At 42.0% G+C, this 19,578-nt stretch overlaps 1 protein-coding gene across 1 annotated transcript in view; it reads left to right on the top strand.

Annotated features, from left to right (window-relative positions):
* The window catches only part of GRIN2B (glutamate ionotropic receptor NMDA type subunit 2B), a 404,576-nt gene that overhangs the window by 289,487 nt on the left and 95,511 nt on the right, over positions 1–19,578 (top strand). Inside the window, exon 4 of the mRNA XM_046012453.1 lies at positions 8,131–8,245. Coding sequence (XP_045868409.1) covers positions 8,131–8,245 — 115 coding nt within the window. The remainder of the gene's footprint in view (positions 1–8,130; positions 8,246–19,578) is intronic.

Raw genomic sequence — 19,578 nt, 5'->3', positions numbered from 1 at the left:
CCCTGTCTTGGTGTTTTCTCTGGGAAAGTCCCACAACTTAGCTTTGATAACCTGTAGGTCTATATTCCAACAAATTGAGCACCTAATCTGTGGAAGAGGAAAGGGATATTTTGTTCAGTGTTGTTGTTTTTTTTTTTTTTAATGAAAGTGAGTTTAGTTGATGTGTATCATGGCAGTATGAATTCAAAAGGAAAAAAAATCCAGTGGCAATAACATCATCCATAAGTTCTTGACTCCTTCCCCCTGGGGATTTTTACTTTTCCTACCACCTCTGGTAACTCTGGATTTTCTGTAGCAGTGTAGCACATCTTACCCCAGCAGAGGTGACTAAAGGCTGTGGGCATGAGGACAAGAAAGAATTCCCTCTCCATTACTACTGAGTTCTATCCACAGTTCCCTAAATGAGAAACAGCTTTACTGTTCAGCACACTTCCCTGACATCAAAAGGATGATTCACTGTATTGTACACTTGAAACTAATAGTACACTGTGTATATTAACTGTACTTGAATTTAACTAAAAACTTAAAAAATATAATGTAAACCTCAGTGTTGTGATTGGGTATATCTGTTTTCCCTATTAGGTATCCAATCTAAGCATCAAATGAAGTAGCGTAGCAATAAAAGTTTTCTTGTTTTTTGTTTTTAAAAGGTGACCTCACTAGTTCCCTAAGGAATACACAAGCAAGAGTGGGCCTCTTACAATGGAATTTTTAAAAGTATTACATAGCATTCAAAGCAGGGTTTTGGGAGGTCAGGATGGGGGTCATTTTGAGGTGTCATTTATTCTAGCCTAAAGCTATGAGGATATGAGCTCACCTTTTACCTTTCTCAGGAAGTGAACTTTATATTGAAGTATGATTAAGTAATTCCCCACTACACAAAACCTCACAGGGGTTACCAATCCTAGTTCGAAGACAAATGTTCCTGAGCCTTCAGGGTTTGGGATATTGTGGGAATGAGAGGAAGTATCCTGGATTGGTGGTATAATGGAAAAGCAGAGATCCAGGAATTGGGAGACTCGGACTCTGGATTTAATGTTCCAAGGAGAAGCAGCATTTCCTCAGGCTCCAGGGTATTTGGTTCTAACTAGGAAAAGTTAGACTGATCCAAAAGTCTCTGCAAACTAGCATTCTCAGAAGCCAAGCAACCTTAAAAAAAAAAAAAAGACAATCATAACAGAAGAAGCTAACACATAAGGTTCACTAGGTGATAGGTGCAGTTCTAAGTCCTATATGTGTATTGAATTACTTAATCCTCACAGCTGTCCTATGAGGTAGGTACTATTTTTATGCACATTTTTTATGGTGAAGACACAGGGACAGAAATTAAATGATTTGTGAGATCATACAACTTCAGAACTGGCAGGTCAGGGACTTGTGCAGAGCTCATCTGACTCCAGCGTCCTTGCTCTTACACACCACACTGCAAGCTCTGGTGGTAGTGGTGGTGGTGGTGGTGGTGGTGGTGGTGGTGGTGGTGGTGGTGGTGGTGGTGGTGTGTGTGTGTGTGTGTGTGTGTGTGTGTTCATCACATATTACATTCCTTTCCTCTTTGCTTTACCTCTTCTGTTTCTTTCTCTTATTTGCTTTCTACTCCTCACTACTAAACATTGTCCAGGCTGTCATTCATTTGGGTGTAGGCTATTTTATGAATGAGGACCAGTTCCTGGGTTTGATCCAGAGGGACCCATCAGTCAGTCCAGAGGAGAACTGTCCCCTGGCTATGGCCTGTCCCATTGACCCCACTCGGTGAAAGGGTACTGCAGGTGGGCAGGAATGAGGTCATTCCAGCTTGTGGCCAAGCCATTCCCAATGCCCACTGATTTAGCATCTTTCTGGAGGAAAGTTAATGTTCTCTGCCCTCTTACGTTCAAGCAGGGATTGTTGGACAACTTCCAACAGTGCTCTTCTATTTTCTTTCATTTCACATGAAAATAATTCGTGATATTCAGTCATGAAGCAGAATTTATTTTTTTCTCTCTTAGACCTAAGGGCCTGAGAAGCCTTTTCATTGCAGTAGATGGCGAGTTGATGCATCACCCACCATTTACCCCTTACACAAATGCAGCTCAACCCAGACTGCTCAGCGCCCAAAGCATAGTCCTCACCACCAGCAGGCAAGAGGAAGTATATTAAATTTATATCAGTCAGTCCTCAAGATACTTTACTATCTCATTAATTTAACACCATGGATTTGGAATTTAAATAACTAAATAGGGACTAGCCTAAACTTGAAACTTTTATGAGTTATGAAGAATGGTTTGCAAAATAAATTAATGATATAAACACCATTTCAGAGCAAACGTTTAATTTACTGGAAGACAAACTACTTTTAATCTTTTTCAAGTAATTATAAATTAATATTACAATGTGCTCTTTAAATTAGTTTTCCCTGAGGTTCTCTATTAAGTATCATTATACAGAAATAAGGGAAAAGAACTGCATTCAACAGCTTAGGGAACTGGTATTTCTAATTCTTTTGTTCAACAGCATGGTTTAATATTTTTGTATCTGACATTATAGGTTGAAGGAAACCTTTAAAACTTCTTGAAATCCTTTTTCCTTGAAAAGAAAACCATGGTTGGCAAGAATAAAATAATTCATGTGTTTTGAAAATATTGCCACACAGTGTAGTCCAAGTTGGGTGTAAGATTTGAACAGAGGTTGTGACTGCAACATCCTTGCTCTAAAATACCACATTACACAGCTTGGGTGGCGGTGATGGTGGTGGTGGAGTGTGTGGGGTGGGGTACACAGTGCGGTCCTTTCCTCTTCAGTTAATTTTTTGTTCCCCTTTATGTCTTTTCTACCAGCATTTTGGGACATCACCCAGATCATCATTTGCATGTAGGATGTCTTACCAATGAGTTACCTCTTCTGGGTTTAATCCCACAGGAGCCCACTGGGCAGTGGAGAATCGTTCCCTAGCCATGGGCTGCCATGTTGACAGCATTCTACTGGATGGTTCATTGTGGATTCCCTTTGATAAGCATGAATTTCTAAGTTGGGGAAGTCAGAAATTTCTACTTTGTTTATCAAACCGTAACACCAGTTGTCTAATTGTTACACAGCTTTGCCTCTTTCCCCCAATAAAGTAGGTAGCTTTTAAGTGTTTTCAAGTCCATGGTTTCTAATCCTGTGAGAAATTGTTTCTGCCATTTCAAGAAAAAATGTGTATATGAAGTAGTGCTAAGTGACATAGTAAAATGGTTAAGAGAGACAAGAGAAAGACGGAAAGATGTGTGGTTTTGCTATCCGGCTAATGGAGTGTAATGTAATGTGACAACCACAGACGAACTAGAGAGCACGTCAGAGGAACATCCCTGTGCTCCCCTCATCAGGTGTGCCTGGTGGTACAGACCAGCCCATTTTATGGATGAGGGACTTGAAGGCCTTAGCAGGTAGTCACACACCAAAGACTCAGTTACAGAGTTACGAAATTTCTGGAGTTAGAAATTACAAACAAGGGCTCAAGGATTCTGGTCTCCTGTCTGGAATTGTTTTTCCTTTATTGCTTTGCTCTTAATACCTAGAGGACAGAAACTGAGGGTAGGGAAAAAGCCACTGTTTCTGAGATGTGGCAGTGTGAGCAGGAAGTGTGCTGGACCCAGGGTGAGGATACCTGCATCCTGTTTCCAGCCCTGTCATCTGATCTTGGTAAAAGCCACGAATCCTCTGGACTTCATCTGCTTCATCTAGCAATGAAACGATTGGATGAAATGAGAGACTTATCTTTCTTATTACCGTGTTAACAGATACTAATTAAGAAATCCAGTGCCTTGTAAAAATCCGGAGGGCAGAATGAGTATTGCAGTGCCGAGGCTCTTGGTTCGCTGGGAGGATTCCAGCAGAGCTCTTTGGGATGCCTCCCCCACAGGACATACTGCTAAATCATTGCTTTAGGTACCACTGCGGTGCAGTGGATGAGCTCTGAGTGGCATGGTCAAAGTCAAAGAGGCGCAAGGGCTTTCTTACCTCAGCTTGACCTCATTAAACCCACTGGACTATGACTTTGGCCATGTAAAGCAAATATATTGGCTCAGAGCCCATCGGGGTTCTGAAGCTCTTTCTCAATGAGGAGTCAAGCAGGAAATGAGATGCATTTTATCTTATGCAGTCTGTATTGGGGATCTGCAGGGTCCAGGGCATGACACGTGACATGAGAATGCTAAAATGCACATCTGGGGCTTGCAAAACTGCTTTCACTTCCCTTGGTGATAATCATGAAAAGAAGGCCAAACTGGAAACCAGAAGACTTAAACTCCAGGCCTGAATAGGCAGGTCACCTTGGAAAAGAGGGTAGCATCTTGGAGCCTGTTAGCCCCTTTCTAAACTGCAAGTTCTCTATGGATAGCTTCTAAATTTTCTTCTGGTTCTAACAATTTTGGATTCTGTGTAATATTAGAACTTGATGAGACACAATAAGGTTTCTTATGGGTCTATCTACATCCTAGAGACTAATTTAATGATATATGTATATTTATATACCAAGCCTTGCTGGGGCTTCCAGGAGTCTCGAGTCTTCTAGGAAGAGCTTCTGAATTTGGCTGCCACTTGAGCTAGGCTTTCTGACTGTATACTTGAGGATGGCATGTTTAGAGAAAAACAGAAGAGCTGTGGCATCTCCTAATTATAGTTTAATCTTTTACCAAGGATTTACACATGGAAGCTTTGAGGTTTTAATTAATGTTCAGAATTGGCAAAGTGCAGCCAGATCCAGAGGTAGTTGGATATTTTCAGGCCTGTGGAAAGTTAAATTGGCTACTATGACCATTTGACCTAGTTTATCCTCCCTATGTGGAATGCAGTCTCCACTCCTCCAGTGTATTCCATTGGTAATTGGGTCTCATTAAAATGTAGTTATCATACTTTCACTCGGTGAGGTCCAAAATGAGGCAGGTTTCTTACTTTAGATATTCAAATCATGCTAATATATTCTTTCTCTGAATTTTTCCTCTTATATAACCTTATATTTGTATCCTATTTTCTGTGGTCTGACTATCCATTATTTCATTTGATGAGCACTTCAGGCTTACCGAATAAGCTGGAGGGTAGAGTGGTGTTTCCGTTTTAAAGAGGAAAAACCGAGGTTCAAGCTCCGAAGTCCCACACCTAGAAGTGACCACAGTCCCAGTTATCTTTTTTCACTATTTTGTTAGTAGTGAGTGGCTTGCCTTGTTCTGCTATTCAAAGGGCATCCTTATTCAGGGCAGGTGAATATTTGCAAGGTTCTCACTGCTAGCTAAATGTTGGCTCATCAGAGGGAATTATTTAAAAAAACACAATGTGAATGAGTAATCTATATTCTGCTGAAGGATATGAGTGATTAAAGTATACTTTGGAAAAGAATATTTTGTTTGTTGTCATAAAATTTATCAATATCAATATCAATCGTGTAAACTGTATGAGAAGGGCCTAGGTAGAATAAAATGATCCTGTAGAGTTGGATCATCCTGTAGAGAAAGGACATTCCAGAAAGGAGTAACTAGAAAAATTTTAACTGTAGAGCAACTACCTTGCCCATAAGTGTGGTTTATTTTCTGAAAGTTTGAATTTTAAAACTTGTACACCCGATTCGATGCTGTCCACTTCAAAAGAAGTCATCGTGAGACACCATTCATGCCACTTATTAAATTATTTTTGGAACTTCTCTTATAATTGCTTTAGAAATCGACACTTAAAAAAACCCATATCTTAATTCAGGTAAAGTCAGAATTATTCTGAACCATGTCCAGTAAAAAGGAAGGTACTTAAGCCAGGTGACTTATTATTCTCTCTTTCTCTTCCTCTCCTGCCTTTCCTTCCTTTCTCCTCCTCCCCTTCCTCCAAAAAAAAAAAAAAAAAGGAAACTAAAATTTGTTTGCATGTCTCATTAACCTTCTCTCTGAAGAGTTCCAGAAATTATTCGAAGCAATGCAGTATTATTGTAATAAGAACATACTTTACAAGTTAATTACATTGGGTGCTTAAATTCTGGTTTGTTAGTTTAAAATATCTTGTTTTGTGTCTTTGTAATTCTTTCTTGGAACAAATTATATACAGCTTTGGCTGGAGTGTTGAGACTGTAAACTACAGGAGACCTGAGTATTATTTTCCACCTGGTGATGGGCTTGAGTAAGCGGTGTGGAGCTAAGAGATGAGGGGCAGTGCAGGGAACAGGGAAGATGCTACATGGAACATCGAGTTGAATTAGGGGTGCTACCCTTTTATCAATGGGAGGTGTCCAGAAAGAGCAGCCAGGGGATAAGAGGAGGGGACTTGAAGTCATGGCATGTGATAACTACACTAAGGAACAGGAAACGTTAAACCTGATGTGGCATATGACCATCAGGGTGGGGTGGTGAAGAGATCATGGGACTGGGAATGTGGCTTAACACATTATCTCAGCTCCCAGTTAGCTGTGGGACATTGGGCAAATTTAATTAGACTTCTCTGTGCTTTGGTTTACCTATTGAGGCAAAATTCTAGAACTAAATGAGCTTAAGTTTTCTTCAAAGATTAAAATTTGTACGTTAGCCATGATAAAATGTCTTTGAATACTTGAAGAGCTTTCGTGTGGAAGAAGGATTAGACTAAGACTGTATAATATCTAAGGAGGAGACCAGGATCTAGGGGTGGCAGGGGAGCAAATTTCAACTTGAAGTAAAAACAAAACCAAAAACCTCTGCCCAACAGTGAGATAGCTATGTTGAGGTGGAAGGTGCCGTGATAGCAAGAAGAGCTAAGAGAGCCAATCTTACGCTGTAGAGGGAAAGCATAAACTGTAACAAGTGGTGAACTAGTTGATCATGAAGGTCTCTTTCTATTCTGAGAGTCTGAGTATCTCTCTTCTTTTGAGGTCCTCGGTGTTCTTGATTGCATTCGTGAAGACTGTAAGACCAGAGAAAGGCTGAGAAAGCCCAGGTGGCTCTAGAAGTAAGAAGGTGGTCCATGAGGGTTTGGTTCATGCTCTCTAGTCATCTTTAAAATTGCCTGAAGGATATGCATCTTAGCATCCTTGTTGCTTAGCCAAAGGTTACCTGGATGAATGAAGAGTCTCACAATTTCACTGAATGAGAAGACTTAGAAGGGGAATAGTTCGGCTGCCTTCCGATGCATTCTTCTTCCCTTCAGTGTGTTAGGAACTGTTGTCATGACAAATCCAAAGCCCCTTGGAATTTGTGGCAATTACAGAATATCTCTTTTGCTTCTCAGCAGAGACATGTCTCATAGCAGCGTCAGGCCCAAGGCTCTAGAGTAGCACGTCATGTGAAAACTGGGCTAATCATTATTGACTCCTTGGGCCATTATGGTAAAGGGACATTAATTACCATCCCCACAGTTGCACTAATATGGTTGTAATGAGCATGCCTGTGGGAATTCCTAGTGAGGGAACTCTTCCTCAGATCAGAGCAGCCAACAGGGGAATGGGGTGAGCTGTAGGTGCAGGTGTGAGGAGGAAGACAATTTCATTGGTCTGACTCTAGTTACTTCTGGAGTTCCTGATCATTTATGTGCCTGTGCCTAGAATACTTTCTGAAATACCTCCCCTCCTTCCCCGCAAACCCCTGGTATTTTCTGTTCACTCTACACAAAGGCAGTAGCTCTGGTTTCCAGATATATCTTGTGCAACCAGTGCAACCCTGACTGCTGGACTCATCTCACAGCTCGTAGAAATATGGGCTGGACTGCATCTTAATAAGAGTTCAAAAATATGTGCATATCTCTGGAAGGCAGAGAGACCTAGTGCTCAATATGCCACCTTCTTAGCAGAACATTGTCTTGGTACATTCCCACTTTCTTTTCTTCTACAACCTTCACCCTTTAATGGAGTCCTTCTAGAAGTGAATAATTGTTAACGCTTAAGGAGGGTTGACTATGGACCAGGCCTCGTGGTAAGTTATCTCATTAAAGCCTTACAGACCTAATCAAGTAGGTTTCTTTTTATCTTTTCCTATTATTCCTATTACGTGGAAGCTTTGACTCTGTGCATAATCAAATGCGAGCTGGAGGGATACCAGGTTTCTCAGTGATACTTGTATATATCTATGTGTCTGTCTCCATTTACCTTTCTCTGTGTCTTCCTAACTATCTTGTTGTTGGTGTACCTTCTTCATACCAGTAACTTTTTCTTTTATTCTGTCTTTACAGGTATCTGATAAATGTCACCTTTGAGGGAAGAAATCTGTCCTTCAGTGAAGATGGCTACCAGATGCACCCGAAACTGGTGATAATCCTTCTGAACAAGGAGAGGAAGTGGGAGAGGGTAGGACATATCTTTTGGCAATTCTCAAGCAAAGTAGATGGGAATAGGGCTATAAGATTTTGCAACACGTTCAAGGAAAACCAAACCAAACCTTGGTTTTGGTTTCTGAGCTGGGAAGTAAGAGGGCAGTATTTTGAAGAACATAGGAGAAGCCATTTCTCAAACTTGCATCTTTATTTTCTTCCTCCTTTGGTTAATCAAGAGACTATTTTCTTTATGCATTACCATTTTTATTGGTTATGGTGCTGTCTGAATCATGACTTTGTCCTAATGGAAGAGAGTATACGTGTATAATATAACATAATTTGTTGAAGAAGTCAAATCAGTGATACGATTCAGAAGTTGTATCCTACATAGTATCCTGGGGAAGTCGATGAAACCTAATTTACAAGCATGCAGTTTTGAATTTACTGTGATTACAGGCTTGCCATGCAAGGCTCCTTTCAGGATCTCTCTCACTGCCAGCTGATCCCAGTGTCTGAAACTCTACCAATTGGAAATTAACTTCTGTGGGTGCTGGACTACCTAGGCTCAATTTCTAGCTCCTCAACTCACAAACTTGTCTACTTAGGACCTTGGACAAATCTCTTAACTACTCTGCCTCAAGTTTCCTCATCTATAAAATGGGATTAAAGAACAATAGTACTGGGATGCCTGGGTGGCTCAGTCAGTTAAGTGGCTGCCTTTGGCTCAGGTCATGATCCCAGGGTGCTGGGATCGAGTCCCACATCGGGCTCCTTGTTCAGCGCGGAGCCCTCTTCTCTCTCTGCCTCTGCCTGCTGCTCTGCCTGCTTGTGTGCTCTCTCTCTTTCTCTCTCTGCCAAATAAATAAAAATTAAAAAATCTTAAAAAAGAATAGTACCAAGATCACAGGGTTGTTATAAGATTGAATATATTAATATACATAAAAGACTTAGAAAAGACTTAGAGAAAAGACTATGTGCCTGGCACATAGTAAGCACTTAATAGGTATTTGCTTTTATTGTTATCCCTGATTCCTACTTAAATATAGAAGTTCCCAAGAATAATGTCAGCCTTGGTGTTTCTTTTATATGTTCTTCAGGTCATTTGTTCTTTGAGGTGATTTGCTGAGAAATGGTTCTATGGTTCTATGGATAAATAAGGTTGGGGATGCTACCCTCTGGTTTCTCATTCTGGGAGCTTCCCAGAGCATGTCAACTTTAGAAAGTTCAGAGGAGTCCTATCAATAGCAAAGAACCATCTTTAATTTTACTTAATCTGGTATTTCCCGAATTTGTTTTACTCTGAGACCCTTTTGTTCATGAAATTCCTGTTCTATAAAACATGCTGGGAAACACTGATTTAAAGCAATTTCTATAGACTTTGTGGGTCAGGATGTCAGCATGGTTCTGACTGGAATGGGAACCAGACTATATATTTCTAGAAGGGATAGCCAGGAAAAGAGACCAGGGATAAGTTTCTTGAAATTCACCATCTCATCAGAGAGCTCTGGACAGGTAGTTGTGTGAATGCTCACCTGGGAAACAGCACGTGTGGCTCATGTAGTGGAAACCCAGGGCCTTATTCTTCAAGTTGAAAACTCATCTGTCCTGTAGTTCCTTACCTCAGGGCACAGCTACAAGGTGGAGAACATCCCTTGTGTTCTTGATTAACGTTGCACTCCCTCTGCTGAGTTATCATTTGTTCAGAAGTGCTTTCCCCTGGGCTCCTGCTCTTCAACCCAATCAAGCTGCTTTCACTGCTGCTATAGAGACATAACAATTTAAGAAGTGTTCTGGGACCTCATTTAAAACAGGTACTTCTATGTGTCTCCAGGAGAAGGGTTATTACTAACTGAGGCTTCATACGTGGATCAGAGATGTCCAGCTGGGGTAGCTTTGATGCTGTAGACTCATGATGACTACCTCAAGTATGAGGCATCTCACACCTGTCCTTCCTTAAAGAGACACAACTTCCTGTCACTCATGCTGACTCCTCTAGGCTAGAATCTGAGGCCTGTGACCAGCCCCGACTTTCCAAAACTAGACACACCTCCCTGGGATATAGATCCCTTCCCTTCTTAACAATTCTACCTTTAGAGTAGCCCTTGAATTTATTCCTCCTTATATATGAGCCAGGAACCATGTGATAATTTTTTAAATGGACCACCCTGTCCCTGATGCATACCTTTATCCATTCAGATCGGTCCCAGACATGGCTACTAGAATGAGTTTCCTAAGGCACACCTCTGATTACGTTCTTTCTCTGCCCAAAACTTGCTTGGAGTTTCTGTGGTTTACGCATCAGGTCCAGACTTTCTTCTTGCATTTAGGACTCTGATTTACCTTTCAAGGTCTGTCTTCTCTGCCTTGCTATTTCTTGTCTCACCATCAAGCTACACTAGGCTCTCTCTGTACATCTTGCTTCCTACAGCATGGCATGACGTTTCCTTTTTCTGGAATGGGTTGTCCAATTATCTAAATCATAACCATCCTTTGAAACCCAATTAAAATATTATTGTCTTCTCTGATCTTTGACCGAGATATAATCTCTCACGTTCCCTTGTCCCCTGTAGCTTTTGTTCCTACCTCTGTTGTAGCACTGTCACATCTGTCAGTGTTAGCGTTGCGTGTGTGTGTGCTTCCAGACGGCAGAGGTTGTGTCTTTATATCGCTGTGTCCTCCCAGCAACTGGACAAACGTATTGCACAGAGCAATTCAGTAAGTATGTGTCAGATGAATGAGGACCATTGCATAATACAAGAGTCTAAAATCTATCATTAAGAATCCAAGTTTATGCTATTGCCCTTGATGCAATACCTCTTTTTTTGGGGCAGAGGAGAGATAAAATCTTTATGTAGATTGAATTTTCATAGATCATACTTTAAATGTACTAGGGGAACTTGTTATTTAAAGAAATTCTGTGGTTAATCTTTTTACAAGGCCTTTTGGGAGGCAGTGGGATCAGAGAAAATTTTCATGCCGACTTGGTTAAATCAGGAAACATTGCTAAAGAGAGGAGGGGGTCTTTACTGTTCATTGAGTTCACAGAGCCAGGAGGCTCCCCAGTGTGGAATCCCTTTTTAGGGCTCGCTTGTGGGCAGGAAGGGTGGCGGGAACCGGACACAGACCTAGAACATGTCTGGGATATGCTGAAATTATGCCCTGGGAAGTTACGTGGGAAGTTTTTTTCCCCATTATCCTGGGCCCCAGTACGCTCTGTATTCTCAGGATTTCTGCTGCCATTCTAGAAGGTTCCATGTGGCCAGGGAAGATTTAGTGGCTGTGGAACTCCACAGAGGTAGACACAAGGCAAAGAGTCTTCAGTGAGGAGATGGACACTGGGAAGATAAATGGAGACGGGATCTGGATTTGTGGAGGAAATGAGGGCTCAAAGATAGGACCCACAGCTTCTGGTCATGCCCCTAACTAGCTAGGTGACCTGCTCTTTTCACCTCTCTGGATCTTTCTTTTCTCACATCTAAAATCATGGCATGAGATTAAGATGACTTCTAGAGTCTTCTCTGGCTCTAGCTTCTGGGATTGCAAATTCTACATTGTAAATAAGTAAGAGCTTGGAATGGAGTTGGGGTGTGAGCTGAAACATACGAAAGGAACCTGAATTTGTTTCTAAGAACAGTAGCTCCCAGGAATATTTGTCATTCTTGTCATTTAGATAAACACCATCTCCTAAGAAGGCCTTCCTTGATGACTCGAGCTAATGTTGCCACCCATTCACTCAGAACAGCTGATTTTAATTTTCTTCAGTATTTTCTACATGATGTTTTGCCTGTTTGCCTGACTGTTTATTGCCCATCTCTTCACACCAGGACAGATGCTTCCTGGAAGCAAGGACCTTGTTCACCTCTGTAATCCTAACACTTAATGAAGAGCGCCTGGCCCAGAGTGACCACTCAAAGGATAACTTTAAATAAGTGAAGAATTCATATGCTCAGGGGTGTTAGTTCACTTCCGCCTGAAAGTCTCCCAGGTAGACAGACTGGTTTACTGAAGAGCACGGGAGAGCAGGGACAGGCCCCTCAGTGGGTATGAGCAGTACAGCTTTGGGGTACAGGGTGGGGGGCCATTTTAGCGAGGCCCAACTTCCTAGGGGTGGCAAGCCTCAGCAGCTTTCAACAAGCAGCTTCAGGCTGAGGAAGACTCCCTCAGATGCTGGTGTAAACCAGGTGATGGGCCATCGCTATATTCTTTCAGGCTAGCGCCTGGGTGGCTCAGTGGTTTAAGCCGCTGCCTTCGGCTCAGGTCATGATCTCAGGGTCCTGGGATCGAGTCCCGCATCGGGCTCTCTGCTCGGCGGGGAGCCTGCTTCCCTCTCACTCTCTCTGCCTGCCTCTCTGCCTACTTGTATCTCTCTCTGTCAAATAAATAAATAAAATCTTTAAAAAAAAAAAAAGTAGTCTTACGGCCGTTGTCTTATAAACCTGGCTCCTTCTGAAAGACTTGAAGTCCAGGCAGCATAATCTGGGACTGAGCATGGTTCTGGAAATCAGAAAGAGCCAAGATGAAACTAATGAGGTACTACACATTGCCTGATGGAATTTAAATGATTTTTTTTTTAAAAGATTTTATTTATTCATTGGACAGAGATCACAAGTAGGCAGAGAGGCAGGCAGAGACAGAGGAAGAAGCAGGCTCCCCGCTGAGCAGAGAGCCAGATGTGGGGCTCGATCCCAGGACCCTGGGATCATGACCTGAGCTGAAGGCAGAGGCTTAATCCACTGAGCCACCCAGGCGCCCCGGAATTTAAATGATTAAAAAAAAAAAAAAAAAGCTGAGTTGAATGTCCCCTATTGCCATTTATCAGCTGCATAAACCAGGCGGCCATACCACCTGACTCTATTTCCCTTTTGTAAAATAGGGTTTTACATTGCTATGAAGATCAAAGGAGATTTTATAGTAAAACACAAGTTAATGGATGCCTGAAACATAGGCAGTATTCAACAAATGTCGGTCGGTGCCCTCCTCCTTCACTGAGGTAACATTGCGCTCGGTTCTAAATCAAATGATACAGAAGGGGATCCAGTGAAAAGAACATCCTCTTATCTGCGATCCTCGGTTCCCCCATGTCCCTCCCCTGAGAAATCATTGTTTTCGGGTTCTTATGTATTTTCTCTGAAAACACTTAAAGCATATAAAAATTTTATATATTTACTCAACCTCCTTTAAAAAAAAATAGCTCCTGCCCTTGTGAACTCTTAATGGTATCCTATGTAAGTATATACTAAGGAGGCATGGGGTGGGGGCTAGCCTAGCCGAGAGCTCTTTGGATCAGAATCACATTCACAGAAAGCTGAGTAATCTCTTTGGTATGTGGGGACATGGAAAAGACTGTTTCACAGGGAGTGCACACATACATGCATGCAGGGGTAGCATGGGGGAGTCGGAAAGGGCAGGGGATGGTGGAAAAATGTGTGCAGAGTGGGTTCATTTGTAAGTCTTGTCTCTAAGTGGGGGACAGCTGCATCAACTTGCATTAAAAATAGTCTGGCTGGGAGAAGCAGTTCCAACGAGCATTCAGGCTTCTGTCTTTATCAGAGCCTCTCATGATTTGCTTCATTGCTACTGCTCTCTGCTTCCATTTAATCGTTCCTAAAATGGGGATAATAAAAATGAAATGCAGTGGGGGTGTGTTTTGAGTAATGACTTCAAGAAATGATGATGGTGCATTTTCAGGCTGTAAGAGGTAAACAGTCTTTGGAGGGACTGTCTGGGTCCGAATCGCAGGAGGGTATGTATGGGTTGCCTCTCTGCTTGCCTTTCCCCAAGGATAGGAGGCGGATTTTATAAGCCCACTTTCTCTTCTCTGCCTCCACCTATTGGGAAATGCCCTTCTTTATGTAGATTAAAACAGTCTCGGTTCGTCTGGTCATTTTTTGGCTCCCCAGATCCCAGTTATCATCCAAGGCTTGCACTGCTAAAATATTACAGCTCCCTCTACCCCTGAAAGAAGGGTGAGGAATAGAAGTACTTAGCGCACACTGCTGGGCCTGTAACAGTATTTATGAATTAATGGATCCATCGGGGGGAGAGAAGAAGGGTACTAAACTGGTAGAAGGAAGGTCCCCAAGAGTGGCAACAGCAACAACATAGTAAGACCAAATGCTCTCCCAGCATCTGGAGCCTGGGATGAAGGAGGCAGGTTATGAGACGCTGTTTGCCTCCGACAGCCTCATAGCCAGGAGACAGCGACAACTCCAGGCTGGAGGTGCTCTGCAATGTGAGCACCTGAGGGTGACAGGGATCGTATTCCAGAATATCCGTTCAGTGATGATACGACAGAGGTTGATTGCTACTGCAGCAGGTGCTGCTTGAAAGCTGTTAACTGACAAAATAAACAGCCACTCCATCTCCTCCCGGGCATGTGTGCTCGTGTGCACACACACATAAACACAGAGATGCACACATAAATGCACACATACACGCAGACACACCACACACAGACACACACAGATACACATATACACACACAAGACACAGAGACACAAACATATACACACATATACATAGACACAGACACATACACACACACAAACACACACAGAGATACACACACACTCACTCACATCCAAACTGACAGACTGCTCATGAGCAGGAACCCGTCTGTTTGGTTATCCGTGGTGTGCCTGTGCGCAGCCCAGTGTGAGACATTACTGAGTAAATACTCTGTGACAGCCTGAACACACCTGTACAAACTGTGTTCCACCTCCCACCCTTGGAGGAGGGGCCAGGGAATAATCCAAGCTCTCTTCAGACTCCATAGACATTGTCCAAGGAGGTGAAACAGAAGCTTCTCATGTTGGGGGTGTTTGTTCTGTGTCTCCTGATACTGCCATTTGACAACATACTATTTTTAGCAACTTGGAACGGAGAACTAATGTGCATCATTGGATTAAGGGATTAGAAAACAGGATCTGTGGAGGAAGGCTATGGGAATTGGGTTTGTTAAGGGGAAGAAGAAAAGGCAACGAAGTGATGACTTACTCTCTTTAAATGTATGAAGACTTAGTGTACCAAGTGTTGAGATCAGCTGTTCACTTTCTCCTCTGAGACAGAACCAGATAAGTGGGCTTAAGATCAAGCAGAGAGGATTTATGTTAGCTATAAGGAGGACTTCTTAATAGAGAGAAGTTTTGAGTAGTAGAACTGTTAACACCACCAGGGGATGACTTCGGAAGTCCTAAAAATGGGATATGTCCTCCTCGCTCTGCAGTATACAGCCCAGCCCAAACAACCGTGTATGAAGTATGTGGCTTTAATTTTTCCTTCCATTCTCCCTCCCTCCTTCCCTCCCTCCCTCCCTCCCTCTCTCCCCGCTCCTTCCCTGTGCTTTCCTGCCCTTCCTTTCCACAAAGAATTTATTGAGCACGGACCATGAACCAAACATGGCCCCCACCAAATTAGTGTTGTAGCTTTCCTAGTGGCTGGGGAGTAAAAGGAGCAACAACATTTATGATTTTCTTATAAAGATAATTTATTAAAAGACTCATTATAGACATTTTGCTTACTAAAAACACTTGGGGGGGATAAGATAAAATTTACCATTATATATACCTTCAAAAGTATTTCAAGGAGAGGGGAGCCTGGGTCGCTCAGTTGGTGAAGCGTCTGACTTCAGCTCAGGTCATGATCCCAGGGTCCTGGGATGCAGTCCTGCATCAGGCTCCCTGCTCAGCAGGGAAGCTTGCTTCTCCCTCTCCCTCTCCCCTTCTCATGCTCTATCTATCTCTCAAATAAGTAAAATCTTTTAAAAAAAAAAGGTATTACGAGGGGAGAGGTGCTTACTGTGACACTTAAAATGTGTATAACTTAAGGTGGTGTTTCAATCTTACTCTTTGACATGGTCCAATAGTTGAGTGGATGTTTCATGTTTCTTGGTTAGTAGAGACTCTGCTCCTTATTCACTTACTCATGACCGTGGCTTACAAACAGAGTGGCTGGATGACATGGTTTTGGCTACCTTTCTGAGTTGTGGTTAAAACAGCCTCTCCTATCCAAGTGTTTCCCTCCTATTCCCAGAGCCATGAAACACCCTGTTCATTAACCCCTTTCCTGGGGTTCCAGAAAGATTCCACTGGGGACCAGGCCCTGGGAGGAGAAAGTACACCCTTAACCCCCAGTGTCTCAACACTGCTGTTATTACACTTGGTCCACAGTGTCGAATCTAAAATAAATTTGAAGGGAAGAGCAGGATGTATTGAGGGAAGAGACTTCAGAAATGTCATTTCAGAAAGGCTAGTTGTCTTCATGTTGGTCGTCAGCCGCTGAACGAAAGGGATGAAAGAGCAAGATAACCTTGGTTGACTTTACTTTTGAAACCTATATGTGCTGATGGAAGAGGAAAAACAGACTTGAACATGGAGAGTGAAGCTCTGGCATAACAAAACACAGTCAAGAGGAAAGCATCCCCCAAAGTAAAAGGTGGCTGTCATCCATCTTGTTTAAGTTTTATGGAGATTCTCATTTCATGACAGTTATTAGTGGCTGGCTCTTGAATCCTCTGAACTCTCTTTCTAATTTCCAGGTTATAATACTTCTTCCACTGGTGGTATTGAAGAAGAGACAGTGGTGTACAGGTTAGAAGACTCTTTTGTTTATATGCAGGTCAAAAACATGTAGGATTTTCTTATCGTAAAGGTCATTGATGTCTATTAAAGACATTTGGGGAGATAAGATAAAATTTCCTATATACGTACGAAGACTTAGTATTTACATTTCTTCTACTTCTTACTGATGCTTTTCTCTGTGTATGTTGTGTGTGTGTAACACAGGGAAATACAGTAGAATTGAGAATACAAATTTTTTCTTTAAGATTTTATTTATTTTTTTGACAGAGAGAAAGAGACGTCACAAGTAGGCAGAGGGATAGACAGAGAAAGAGGGGGAAGCAGGCTCCCTGCTGAGCAGAGAGCCCAATGTAGGGCTTGATCCCAGGACTCTGAGATCATGACCTGAGCTGAAGGCAGAGGCTTAACCCACTGAGCCACCCAGGTGCCCCGAGAATACAACTTATGAGCAGTTTATAATCTACTTTCTTCTCTTACTATAATATTGTGGATGTTTTTCTATTTTGTTGATATTATCCAAAGCATGAAACTTGATGACTGTCTAATATCCCATCGTGAGAATGTATCCTGTATCTTTAGACTGGTCCTTCATGACCAGATGTTTGTGTATTAAATAAAGACTGATACTCATGAAAGTAATTACAGAGTTTTTGATGGTCCAACTTTGATGCCATAAGACTGTTTTTCAGAGTAACAAGTTTGACACTTTTCCTGTTACCTAATGTCCCTAAATGCTAAAAATGAGAGTCCTGAAGCTGACAATAGCTTGGGTAATATTAATTCACTAACAGCCAATGGAAGGTTCTCCTTTGTGATTCCTGGTCTGCAGGGTTTTCTGGAGGGGTTTTTTCCCCCCCTTTTGATCTTCTGATTGAGTGTGTTGCCTTCTAACTTTGCTGATAAGAATATTTCTTATGTTTAATAGTTGGAACAAACAGAGAATGGGGTTGGCCATCTGGTTATCCATCTGCAGTCATTGGGATCATTTCTCGATAGTTGGAGGCTTGAAAAATTCAGACCCATTTTCCCAAGGAACTCGTGTGCTTGGTGTGTCAGCCCTTCTTGAGGTATTTTGTTCTCCATGGCACAAGAGACAAGGAGGAAGGGAGCTCAATCCCCTTCTTGCACAGTGGGTGCAGCCCTTGGCTAACTCATGTGATCTATAGGCTGATGAGCCCTTCACATTGTCGAGGCCTCTATAACAGAGTGCTATTCTTTTTATACTTTTACGTACACTTTCTGCATACATTCATGGCATGTCGACTTGAGCTGAGATCTGAAGTTTGACATTAAAACTATAATATCTGGATGTCCTTCATATACAAACAAGCTCTATTGACCTAGCATGACAAGATCATCTGCTTTGGGTTTTCCTGCAGTGATGATGGATTTGTATTAGTCCGTACACAACCTCGCTCTCTGTAATACTTATTTATGAGAGCTGGTCTGGAGCAGGGTAAACAGAATCCATGTACACAGGGAGAAAAGCTCTGACCTTGGCATGTTAACTCTGCTAATCGGCCCGCAATACAAAGCTTTGAAAGGAAGTATTGGCCAATGAAGAAAATAGATGGTCTTTAAGAATGAAAGCTATTAACAAAAAGCCTGGATACAAATCTCTCACAATAGCCACTGAACTCCAATCATTTGGACTGATTTTATTATTTTCTCTATTAGAATTATCTCTATTCATAATTTGGCAAACACTTGGTTCATTGTATGAGGAACATTTGGTTATATGTACATGTATGCATGTCTGTCTATCTGTATGTATACATAGATCTATTCTATATCTACATAGAGACAGTTGGGAGGAGAGAGGGAGGGTTTGAGATGGCTTAGAAGTTCTCATCTGGTATAATCCAGGTGTTCTCTGCTGTCATAATGGCTACCCACTGCTGGTTTAGCAGGTATTCTAGGACTTGGCTCTGTCAGTTAAATGTTCTAAAGGTTTAAACTTAAAGCAAATCTGTGCTAGGGGAAAGGCGAGAGGAAAAGTGTGATCTTGAGGAGGCAAATAAAGAGACTGATGGACATCTAGTAGAGGAAAACCATTCCCCTTTGCTGTATTTTCCAGGGGACACGACACTCTGTGTTTATGCCAAACTGCTCTAGATAGCCTTTCGCATTTTTCTATTTCAAGAGTTTGGTGTAGGATATCTTCTAAAATCATTGTCTTTGGCTGTTCCTGTATTATGTACCATTTTTCTTCATTCATCTTCTAGGGAAAGGAACTTGCTGGCAAGGAACAGAATAGTACCTCGCAAGTAGAATTTCTGGTGGGTAGTTAAGCCACCTCAGCATTCTCTTTATAGAATAGTAAAACAAATAAGACCTTTATTTTCCCTCTAGGAGAAGGGAAAGATGTGCAATTCTAGAACAGTCTATCCTAGAATTGAAGTTTGACCATTGAGGCACCTGACATTGATAGAACACTTTATTAACAAGGTGGTTTACCAGGAACTTTAGTGTATATGATCTCATTTTGATTCCTATTAAACCTTTGGCATATGCTTGTACAGATAAGTAAACTGAGACTCGGGTCACATGATTTGGCCAAAGGCACACAGATGAGGGGCAGAGCTGGGTGTAGACATTTATATCCAGCTCCACTTACATCCCGTATACGTTGTGCCTTAACAGGCAAAGGCTAGAAGAATACAACTAGACTGATAGGACCAAAGTATAGCAACATTAGTGGGAAGAGTTATGTAGACCAGACAACAAATCACACCATGGAAACGCTTGAGACAGGGGAGTAGTAGCTGTTAGCCCAGAATGTGACTGG

This window comes from Meles meles, chromosome 7 (genome assembly GCF_922984935.1).
Source record: "Meles meles chromosome 7, mMelMel3.1 paternal haplotype, whole genome shotgun sequence".
NCBI lineage: Eukaryota > Metazoa > Chordata > Mammalia > Carnivora > Mustelidae > Meles > Meles meles.
Note: the sequence above shows the minus strand (reverse complement) of the source record. Positions and strands in the feature narration are given on the sequence as shown.